This window comes from Schistocerca nitens, chromosome 4 (assembly GCF_023898315.1).
Source record: "Schistocerca nitens isolate TAMUIC-IGC-003100 chromosome 4, iqSchNite1.1, whole genome shotgun sequence".
Classification (NCBI taxonomy): Eukaryota; Metazoa; Arthropoda; class Insecta; order Orthoptera; family Acrididae; genus Schistocerca; species Schistocerca nitens.
The window spans coordinates 136,962,286-136,974,996 of NC_064617.1; the positions used below are offsets into that span (position 1 = coordinate 136,962,286).

The 12,711-nt window shown below is 38.4% G+C and overlaps 1 protein-coding gene across 4 annotated transcripts in view; it reads left to right on the forward strand.

The window, feature by feature from the left end:
• LOC126251822 (uncharacterized protein KIAA0930 homolog) overlaps window positions 1-12,711 on the forward strand; it is a 126,268-nt gene that overhangs the window by 94,653 nt on the left and 18,904 nt on the right. For all 4 annotated transcript variants that reach the window (XM_049952483.1, XM_049952480.1, XM_049952481.1 and 1 more), the window contains one exon: window positions 3,852-4,001. In XM_049952483.1, coding sequence (XP_049808440.1) covers window positions 3,852-4,001 — 150 coding nt within the window. The remainder of the gene's footprint in view (window positions 1-3,851; window positions 4,002-12,711) is intronic.

Consider the following 12,711-nt stretch of genomic DNA (forward strand, 5'->3'; position numbering starts at 1 on the left):
AAGAAGAGAATAGAAGCTTTCGAAATGTGGTGCTACAGAACAATGCTGAAGATAAGGTGGGTAGATCACGTAACTATTGAGGAGGTATTGAATAGGATTGGGGAGAAGAGAAGTTTGTGGCACAACTTGACTAGAAGAAGAGATCGGTTGGTAGGACATGTTTTGAGGCATCAAGGGATCACAAATTTAGCATTGGAGGGCAGTGTGGAGGGTAAAAATCGTAGAGGGAGACCAAGAGATGAATACACTAAGCAGATTCAGAAAGATGTAGGTTGCAGTAGGTACTGGGAGATGAAGAAGCTTGCACAGGATAGAGTAGCATGGAGAGCTGCATCAAACCAGTCTCAGGACTGAAGACCACAACAACAACAATGGAAAAAAATGAAAAATGTATAAAGAATATTTTTTGTGCGAATGCATCACCAACAATGATAGTATGTGGTCCTTTGTGCAGAAAGTCTTTATCCATTTCATCTTACATAAGATTGTCATCGTCATCTGTACCTCCTAAAGTTTCATACTGATTACAGTAAGATTAACTGTATTATGATGGTCATCTGAATGTGAACTAGTTTCTTCATCTTTTACATTTTTGGATAAAACAGCAATGGCAATATACTGTACTCTCTACCTTCCAAAGCAGAAGTACTTTTCTAAATAGCTTTTGAATCTTTACCATCAAAAATGTAAAATTACACTTTAGTAGCCAAATTCTTTGTTATTGAATTTTCATTCATAATTACCACATAATTAAAGTAAAATTTAAAAAATCTACATACTATGCCCATGTCATTTGCAAAGTTTATAGTTATGAACAACCAAATCTTTAGTAGATCATTTGTGAAAGTGAAGAATAGAACTGGACTATTACTAAAGCTTTTAAGGATGCTATATTTTTTTTGCCCCATCATGTGTTTTGTTTCAGTTCTGTAGCAGATGCTGTTAGTGCAACCTTCTGAAATCTTAAATTCACCACTACATGGAAGAGGCAGTTTCACCAGTACCAGAAAAGTTTTGCTAGTTATGGATTATATGATTAAAATCTTTGTAGAAAATAAAAACATGATGATTTTTGTTGTTTACCTTTACCATATTGTATTCAAACTGTGCTTAGCATCTGATTTACATATTTTAGTTGATTTCTGATAGGTATTTGATTTAGTGACCAATAAATGTGTGCTCTATGATATACTTAGATAGTTCTTGCTTGCTCATGATATTGCTGATAAAAAAGCAGTTCCTGTATGATCAATAGGCTTTTTCTTTTTCCCTTCTTACTTGCTCTAAAGCTGCAGCTGACACTCTGCTCTTCCCCAGTTTACAGCTCAGAATTCTGGTCTATATTTTAATTCTTGAGTTGTAGCATAGCTAATGATGCACAGTTTGTTTTAACCACCAGCAGAGGTTCCAATATATCACAAAAAAGAGTGAAAAAAAAAAGCCTTCCATTTTGTGTTACACAAGTTTTACAAACAGGTCTTCTTTATAAGCAGATCATGTTATTACAGAGATTTAAATGGAATATTCATGGCATATGATGAAAACAGTGACATAAATATCTCCAAAAGTTCATTTAGAAGTTATTCAGACCACTCCACATCCAATGCCCAACAATGACTATTAAGGCACTTTTACAGTGGATCAAGAGGGATAGTGTTAACTAAGAGTGAACAAATGAGAGTATAATAACTTCAGTGATGTCTCTGTGTAACTTCCACTGTAGTTTACAACTCACTTGTTCAATATACACTCCTGGAAATGGAAAAAAAGAACACATTGACACCGGTGTGTCAGACCCACCATACTTGCTCCGGACACTGCGAGAGGGCTGTACAAGCAATGATCACACGCATGGCACAGTGGACACACCAGGAACCGTGGTGTTGGCCGTCGAATGGCGCTAGCTGCGCAGCATTTGTGCACCGCCGCCGTCAGTGTCAGCCAGTTTGCCGTGGCATACGGAGCTCCATCGCAGTCTTTAACACTGGTAGCATGCTGCGACAGCGTGGACGTGAACCGTATGTGCAGTTGACGGACTTTGAGCGAGGGCGTATAGTGGGCATGCGGGAGGCCGGGTGGACGTACCGCCAAATTGCTCAACACGTGGGGCGTGAGGTCTCCACAGTACATCGATGTTGTCGCCAGTGGTCGGCGGAAGGTGCACGTGCCCGTCGACCTGGGAGCGGACCGCAGCGACGCGCGGATGCACGCCAAGACTGTAGGATCCTACGCAGTGCCGTAGGGGACCGCACCACCACTTCCCAGCAAATTAGGGACACTGTTGCTCCTGGGGTATCGGCGAGGACCATTCGCAACCGTCTCCATGAAGCTGGGCTATGGTCCTGCACACCGTTAGGCCGTCTTCCGCTCACGCCCCAACATCGTGCAGCCCGCCTCCAGTGGTGTCGCGACAGGCGTGAATGGAGGTACGAATGGAGACGTGTCGTCTTCAGCGATGAGAGTCGCTTCTGCCTTGGTGCCAATGATGGTCGTATGCGTGTTTGGCGCCGTGCAGGTGAGCGCCACAATCAGGACTGCATACGACCAAGGCACACAGGGCCAACACCCGGCATCATGGTGTGGGGAGCGATCTCCTACACTGGCCGTACACCACTGGTGATCGTCGAGGGGACACTGAATAGTGCACGGTACATCCAAACCGTCATCGAACCCATCGTTCTACCATTCCTAGACCAGCAAGGGAACTTGCTGTTCCAACAGGACAATGCACGTCCGCATGTATCCCGTGCCACCCAACGTGCTCTAGAAGGTGTAAGTCAACTACCCTGGCCAGCAAGATCTCTGGATCTGTCCCCCATTGAGCATGTTTGGGACTGGATGAAGCGTCGTCTCACGCGGTCTGCACGTCCAGCACGAACGCTGGTCCAACTGAGGTGCCAGGTGGAAATGGCATGGCAAGCCGTTCCACAGGACTACATCCAGCATCTCTACGATCGTCTCCATGGGAGGATAGCAGCCTGCATTGCTGCGAAAGGTGGATATACACTGTACTAGTGCCGACATTGTGCATGCTCTGTTGCCTGTCTCTATGTGCCTGTGGTTCTGTCAGTGTGATCATGTGATGTATCTGACCCCAGGAATGTGTCAATAAAGTTTCCCCTTCCTGGGACAATGAATTCACGGTGTTCTTATTTCAATTTCCAGGAGTGTATAATGCAAGCAAAATTAATATCTAATACTTCTGAAGTATAAAACTATGGACTGGTTTACTCTTATAACCATTCTCCACAGTACTGAGGAAAAAACAGCTGTGTTGAAATTGATTGTCACAGAAAATGGAAGTTTCTCATGTCATAAATCTTAGGTGATGATGGATGCAAAATATGAATTTACCAATAATCCATAGGATTTCATGAGCAAAAATATGAGTGGTGATGCATCAGGAAGATAAAAATAGTACTTATTATTCGCACCTAATCTTTGTAACTCCTCCCCTTCCAAATAACAGAAACTGTTTTTTGCGAGTTTTTGAAGTCGTGTTAAACATTAAAAGTAGAGGAACCCTGCATGCACTGTAATTAGGTTTCTTTCATATTTTACGAAGAAATTGCATCAGGTAATCCATGTTTCTCAAATATTGCAAAAGTATAGAGTTGTAATGTAAAATTTGTCAACTTTATTACAGATTTGTGTAGATTTTTGTATGATTTGTACTTAATCAGGGAATACTAAAGGAAAGGGAAAAAAGAAGAAATAAAATGAAAGTGTCATAAATATTTTCAAACATGATATTATTTCTGTAATTTTGTCAGAGTAACATAAATGCAAAAAATGTAGTTCATTTATATTTTTGTTTTTAGAAATTATCTGGGATTCTCCTCTGTTTACAGAGTTAGATGATGGTGTGTACAATCCCTTGTGGACCATGCGTGGCTTTACTCAGACGTTCCATTTCTGGAAAGAAAGTCGGAGAGCACAATCTGTACCCCTAAATGCTTTCCTTACCTATATTACCCTGCCGTGGTGGAGCATAACTAAAGGTTTGTACTGTGTGCATCCACTTGAAGGTACAAGGTCTGACAAAAGAGAAACAAGACTGTCCTCCAGACTAGCGGAGCACAAGAACATTATAGTAATAAACTGCTCGACCACTGCTGCTGTGTTTATCTGGAAAGGTGGAATTTGTCACAGTGTATGCACCCAGTCTAAGGTTGAGAACCGATTTGGCTCTAATAAGTTATGACAAACAGTTCCATAGCAACGCAGGCAGTGTCATTTTCTTCATGTCAGACCTTATACTTGTAACGTCATTATTAGTTATACACAAAAATCATTTTAAAACTTGTTAGATGCAGTAAGATAAAAGTTTGCATTTTTAATTGAATTGCTACTTTACATAGAAAGCTGTCGCCAAAGCTCTTGACAGTGTCACTTTTATTCTTATCTTTGTATCACAGTAATTAACTATTTCTTAAAGTTTCATTTACCTAGTGGTTTCTCATGAAGAAAAAGCGGAGTCAAAGACACCATTATAACACACAAACATGCAATAGAATTTTTAATATCAGCATAAGATTGATTCTTGCATAATAAGGAGACGAGGTACTGGCAGAAGTGAAGCTGTGAGGACGGGGCGTGAGTCATGATTGGGTAGCTCAGATGGTAGAGCACTTGCCCATGAAAGGCAAAGGTCCTGAGTTCGAGTCTTGGTCTGGCAAACAGTTTTAATCTTCCAGGAAGTTTAATAAATACAATGTTTGACTGGACATTTCCCTCACACAGTTTAATTCCAAGACTAGTTCCAGCACAAATTGAGTGGTGCATGGACTGAAAGTGAAAGTGAAAGTAAAAGAGAGAATCTACAATGACACCACTGCTCGTGACTAATTAACAAAGCAGCTTTTGAACAGTCTTATGAGAGCTAAGCTTAATTTCTCATATGATATTAAAGAAGACTAGAAGGTACATGGAAGCAACTGTTCCATAGAAATTATAATTATTAACACACAGTCTCACTTAACAAACAGACACATAAGATAAAGCCAGCACAGCAGTAAAGTTTGTTTCTACAATATCCAGTATGCAGATAAAAATCACATGAAACAACATTATTTGTTCGAACTATATTCCACATCAATGACTTAAAGCTGCTTTAAGCATAACATATCCCATCTGCATCATTAGTGGAATGCTTTAAGCATAACATATCCCAGCTGCATCATTAGTGGAACAATTCTGTGAGGCTTTTTATATTTTAAAATATTTATTGTAAAAGTCTCAGTTGGAATTAGTCGCTCTTGATAACTAGTTTTGAGCATATTTAATGTTAAACTTCAGAGCTAAAAATAGAATAAAATAAAACATAATTAAATAACTATTACTTTGTACAGCACACAAATGCATGAACAAAATGGGGAACATGTTATACATTATTGTCAATACTTTAACTTAGAAATAATGTTGATACAATTTCAAAACACAAGACAAAACTCAACATGGAAAATGCCCATAAACATATCAGGAGAATTCTGAAGAGATCGTGTGTACATAAGAAACAAAAATGCAAGACAGATTTTGAATGTGAGTACATGAAAGGGATATACATCTACAGCTACAAAAGTACTCCGTGAGCCACCATTTGGTGCATGTAGAGGGTACCGTGTACCACTGCCAGTCATTTCCTGTCCTTCTCTACTCACAAATAGAGTGAGGGAAAAATGCCTGTCTGTATGCCTCCATACGAGCCATAATTTCCCTTAGCTTATTTTCATGGTCCTTAAGCAAAATGTATGATGATGGCAGTACAATCATTCTGCAGTAAACTTCAAATGCTGGTTCTCTAAATTTTCTCAATTGTGTTTTTTGAAAAGAAAGTCATCTTCCTTCCAGGGCTTTCCATTTCAATTCACAAAGCACCTCCATAACACTTGCATGTCGATGGAACCTACAGGTAATAAATCTGGCTGGCTGCCTCTGAACTGTTTTGATGTCTTCCTTTACTCCAACATGCTAAGGATCCTAAACACTCAGGCACTGCTGATACTGAAGATTGGCTCTCACTAACATTCTGTACGTGATCTCTTTTATAAGTAAGCTACACTTCTGCAAAATTCTCACAATAAACCTAAGTTGATCATTTGCCTTCCTGATTACCCTCCATATGTGCTCATTTCATTTCGTATTGCTTTGCAGCATTGTGCCTACATATTTAATCAAAGTGATTGTGTCAAACAGCACACTACTAATGCCTTATTTGAACATTACAGGATTTTTTTTTCACTAATCTGCATTAATTTACATTTTTCTACATTTAGAGCAAGCTGCCATTCATCACACCAACTAGAAATTTTGTCTTCCAGTCACTCATTATTAACACCTTCCTATACACCACAGCAGCATCATCATCATCAGCATCAGTAGCAGCAGACTGCTGCTCCCCTTTCAGATCATTTACGTATACAGGGAATAAGGGCAGCCCTATTACGCTTCCCTGGGGTGTGGGGTGCTCCTGATGATACCCTTGTCTCTGATGAACACTTAATATTTAGGACAACATATTGGGTTCTTAGGGTTTGACCATCACTCGCTACAAGTAAAAATTAGGCCAAACCCAAGAAACAGAAAAGAACAATGCAGAACATACTTTTAAGACCAGACCCATAGTACTTCAAAATAAACAAAGACAAAATTATTGAGGAAATTAATCAAAATACAACAGAAAACGGGATAGACACTAACTTAGATGATGGAACGCAGCTTACGACCTGTTCAGGTCATTGAATGAAGAATCCAGACATGGGAGATGCTTAGCTGTAATAGAACAACACTAACAGGGCTGGATTTCCATGAAGTCCAGAAAAAATCTTTTAAAGATACTGGAAGAATGAAAGTTGCCTACAGCAAAAGTGGTCTAAATAAAATCAAGGGCCGGCCGAAGTGGCCGTGCGGTTAAAGGCGCTGCAGTCTGGAACCGCAAGACCGCTACGGTCGCAGGTTCGAATCCTGCCTCGGGCATGGATGTTTGTGATGTCCTTAGGTTAGTTAGGTTTAACTAGTTCTAAGTTCTAGGGGACTAATGACCTCAGCAGTTGAGTCCCATAGTGCTCAGAGCCATTTGAACCATTTAAAATCAAGGAAGTCTTCAAATGGAATAAGATGAGAAATTTCTAAAAATATTCAGAGAAAATATAAAGGCTTATCAGCCTCCAAATATCTCTTACAAGAACAAATGGCTCTCTAGAAACATATACTAAAGAAAACATCAAAATACTTTAAAAAATTCTTTGATAAACTCTTCAGTTATGAGAAACCTAAACACAAAATTAAAGTTCCTTAATACAATACCAAATCCAAACTTCCTACACTCACAGAGTTATAGGAGATTGTAAAATAACAGATGCTCAGGGGAATATGTCTTTATCACTGAGTCTGCAAACTCAAAGAAAAAAATCACAAAAAAATTCATAACATTCTCACAGAATATGGATTACAGAGAAAATCCACACATGTGGAAATGTGCATTGATCCACCAACTGTATGAAAATGGTAACAAGATAGGCTTCTGATAATTAAACAGGTAGCTCATTATTACCTATCACTTACCAAATTCTATCCAAGGCATTACTCAACATATTAGAATCACAATCTGATATAAAGATAGGTGAATACCAGGCAGGTTTCAGAAAAGGAAGATCATATAGTGAACAGATTTGGGATCTGTGGACAATATTGAAGCTGAGACATGCAGACAACAGTGTAGTCACATTTGTGGACCTTAAGAATGCCTACAACTCTGTAGACAGGCAGACACTCTTTGACACACTAGAAGAATACAGAATTGACAGAAAAACTAGAACACTCATTCAACACAACAATGGACAAGGAGCACTGGAACTCATATATAAAGTCTCTGCCAGAACAGCACTACAGATATGATATGAGAAATTGCTGTATATGGAAAGAAAACACAACATACACATCATGCACACAAAATACAGAAAGATTAGAAGAATGGAAAAAAATTCAAGTATCTAGGGGAATACACACAAATAGGAGGCTCAAACAAGACATCCAACATAGGGAGAACAGAAAAACTTCAGAAAGCGTACAAACTCACGTGGCTGCACCACAATAAAAGAAATACCCCAAGAAAGGCCAAACTGAGGCACTACAATAAAGCTGTACTGCAAAAGGCACTTTAAGCATCAACAACTACTACACTCAGAGCATCAGGTATCACTGAGACAGAAAAAAAATAGAATGTAACATCCCCAGAATTTTTTTGGATGAATACACAGAAAAGGTATATGGGTAAAAGACCAATCAAAGAATTAACTAACACACACAGGCAGACTCACAGATGTGATCAGAAAACTTCAACAAACACTCTGTGGACACATGCATAAAGTCAACAACAACAACAACAACAACAGAATTACAAAGACAATTTTTGGTGTAGTAAACAGCTCAATCAAAAAATAAATTGGCTTCAAAAAATAGATGACCAAAAACAAGCAGGAATCAATAGGAGAATGATAAATGAAACAAGCAAATTCAGCAACGAAATTATGAATGTGAAATTTGAAGTAAAAGACAGGAAGGAAACGGTGAAAATGTGAACAGAACAAAGGGAACAGCAACACAATCAAAGAATGAAGAGATTTTGGAAAGAGAAAAAGTAGGAAAAGAAGAAATTAAATAAGCGTGTAAAATTAATGTTCAGACATAATAATATAGTGTTTCAATTGATAACATAAATTAAAAATATTTAAAATTCTTAAAATTGTACCTGATTAATTATGAATTGTGAAAAGTAAATAATTCTTTAAAAAGAATATAGTCATAAGCAGTAAAATAAAAGTAACAGCACCATAGTACACTTGTAACAACATTCCATGACATCCAGTTTTTTACCAAACCAATATTCCATCACATAGTCACATGTATGAGGGGTAATGGCTAGAGGAAGGTAGGAGGGTAAGAGAAAAAGCACTGATACTATATGGTATTGGAATGTAACAAAGATATTGTCTGAAAGATGTGATATAATTAATTTAAAACTAAGAAGCAATCTAGATAATGTACCTAACACTGATACATGATACATCTTGTTAAACTAAGTATTTAAATTAAAATATTGATCCAAAACATCGAGTGTACATGTTTTTCACTAGAGGACATCTGAGTTGTGTTTTCCGCTAGCATGCACTGAGCTGTCTGCTTACAGCCTCACTGCCAACAAGTGCAGTGGGGCTGCTGAAGTCATCCCATGCTGAGTGACTCTGTAGTAAACCTGGAGAGTTGCCGCTGACTAGACTGTCTGAGTATTTGTCAAAATTATTGAATTCCCTCTGGAGATGGAGTGTTTTGTCTGGTTCTTTTAGGTGATGTCCCAATATTTCGAATTGCTCTAAATGTTCAAAAAAATGCCCTGTACGTGCTGTGTGAAAATTTCGAGATCTGTGTCCCATGGACCTACCTAGTGTTTACTTTCAATTAGATGATCTCCAAGTGCTCTCTTATTATTTTGTAGTGAAGTGTCCTTGTTAAATCAGATCCCAATAATTCTACCAATTTGGCCTATATACTGTTTATGGTGGTTGTTGCATTTGATGCACTAATTTTAAAACTTGATTTATTTGTATCTTGTTTTAGTTTAAAATGAAGAGTTTAAATTGTGTGAAAGGCTAGTCTTAAGTGTGTTTTCTGAAACTGTTGGCATATTGCATCTGACACCCTTTGTATTCTGTAGACATGTAAATAGATTTTTGCACTTGATGTTCCTCTCTTAACACTTAGTGTGTGTCTTGCACAATATTATGGCACTTGCGGCAAGTGAGAATGTACAACAGACATAATATTACATCGCGCAAGCTATGATGATTTTCTGCAGTCTCAAATGCATTTCTACAGCCCCCGAATCATCTATGAGGTCTGAAGGCTTCGTAGATGACAGTAGCAGTATCATCTGAACAATTCATCCTTTTTGAAACCTTTATTACCCTTTCTTGTTTTAGACATTACGTGATGATAGCGTTCTCTCTGCGTCATCAATTTTTTGCACTTTTCTGTTGATGTTTTTGTTAAAATGTGCAGTGAAGGAGAGAAATGTTTGGAGAAAATGATTTTGAAAGACCCCAATGAGTCTATAGATGATGAAAATGAAGTATTTGATGGTAATTCAGGTTGCACGTCATCTGAAAATTTTAGTAATTCTACTTTTTTGAAGATGAGTTGCTGCATAGTTATCATGAATTATCCTTCAGGTACATTAGGAAATGAAAGCGGGTGTAAGAGTCCAGTGAATATAATGTTGGACTGTGTATCTCTCCGTCTTTCAATGTACATTACACTGTCCTCTACTAATAATGAAAAAATTTGCTTTGATCTTGTGTCTTTTCTCTTTCTTTAGATGTAAATTGACTGTAAAAGAAATATAAACACGAAGATCATGTGTTTCTTTACGTACTTGACTGAAAGATTGCGTGTTTCTGTACATATTTGACAGAAAGATCACATGTTTCCTTACATATTTGAATACTAGAATTACTTTTCTATTTTTTCAGCAATGATTACTGTTTAGTTAAAGTTTCATCTGTGTACTCAAGATTTAACACTAGCAATAACAAAATATGTGTATTTAAAGTAGAAAGTCTAATAAACTTGAAAATGTTTTGAAATTCCAACTACATATTTACACACACAAATTATAACTTAAAAAAGAAATTGTAGATATTTTAGCTGGCCCACGGGTAATGGCAGCTACTTATAAGACTAACATTGTAAGTATTAATGTAATAGTATTGCCCTTTCCATGTACTCTGTTTTAATTTCTGGAAACATTTTAGTGACTATTTCAGTCATGTAACCATTACTTACAGAAAATTGCTTAAGAATGGCTTTTTAATTTTCTTATCCTGCTCACTGAATGGTAGCTTAAGTAATCCATTAATTAAGGAACTGAAATATGCCATCTTGTGTATAGTTAGATACCATGACATTGAAGTCATAATGAGATATGTGTAAGTGGGTTTCCTGTTAATGCTTGAAATATATGGACACCACATGAAAGAACCAGAAGAAATTGTCAGTCTGCTGTGAGACTTCATGATTTTTTGCAACATACTCGGATGCCCCAGCCAACAGCAACTCTCTAGCTTTGCACAGCACTATTCAACAGATGATCATCTTAGCAGCCCCCCTGCACTTGCTGGCAGCATGGCCAAAGGCAGATTGAGCCCAGTGTGCACAGGTGGAAGACAAACCTCAGATGCTCTCTGGTGAAAACTGTGTGCACTCTGTTTTAGATCAATGTTTTACTGTAAATACATATTTTAACAAGATTTATCATGTGTGTGTTAGGTGCATTATCTAAATTATTTATTAGTTTTAAATTAATTGTATTACATCTTTTAGACAATGTCTTTGTTATTTTTTAAATACTGCACATTTCCTCCCCGTCCCCACCCCCACCCCCTCCACCATCCTTCCTCTCATCTTCCTCTGTCCCCTACCAATTATCCATGACAAATGGACCTGTATGATGGAAATTGGGTTTAGTAAAATGCAAGATGCCACAGAATGCGGTCACAAGTGTTCTATGGTGGTGTTTCTTTTATTTTGTGTTCCTTAGAAAGAATTTTTACTTTCCACAACTCATGATTAAACAGGCACAACTTTAATAATAATTTTAAATATTTTCAGTCATTATTGTTTATTGAAGTAGTTATTTCTTAATGTTTATTACATTTATTTTCAAATCTGAAGATGATCATTAAATGTGATTGGAAGTAGTTATGAAGTGCCACTAATTACAGCTGAGTCCTTTAGAATAAATGTTAAAAAAGAATTATACAGTTGCGGCATCAGTCATTACGATATGCGATCCATTATTAAACTCTGTGACTGTACACATGAGCTGTCTAGTACAATATGGCTGTCATCATCAACCCAGAACGTAGGGGGTGGAATGGGCTCATGTTGCTGAGGTTCGACTGCAGCAAGTAGTGACCTTGGCTGGGATGGGTAGTGGAGATACAAAACAGGCATGGGGTAGGGAGGGGGAAGGAAAGCAGTATAGGAGCGAGGGAAGATGCAGTAATGCTGCCTGTGGGGATGTGGAGGGACATACCAGAGCCAGGGACAGGGGTGCTGAGTGCAGCATTGAGAGGCTGTGCTGCCGCAAGAGAGCAGGTAGGAAGAGGAGAGAGGTGCTAGGAAGGGTGTGGGTTGAGAAGAGTAAGCAGAGTAAGGGAAAAGACTATGGAGGCAAACATAGGAGGTAAGGGGCAGGACCTGTGTGAGACTCGAGAAGGACTGTGGACTTGTGAGAAGTGAGGAGGGAAACAGAGAAGGGAGAAAAACTGCTGGAATGGGAAGGGGGGGGATAGAAGATATCCGACTCTAGAGTGGGCTTGCCCAGAAACTGTGTGGTCCAGTTATTATCTTCATCTACATCAGTATTCTGCAAACCACCATCAGGTGCATTGCAGAGGGTATGTCCCATTGTACCAATTATTAGGGTTCCTTTCTGATCCATTTGATTATGGAGCATGGGAAGAATGCCTCTGTGAGTGCCGTAATTATTCTAATCTTATCCTCACAATCCCTGTGTATGCAATACGAGGGGCTATAGTATATGCCTAGAGTCATTATTTAGACCACTTCGTGAAAGTTTGTAACAGACATTCTCGGTATTGTGTACATCTATCTTCAAGAGTCTTCCATTTCATTTCCTTCAGTACCTCAGCG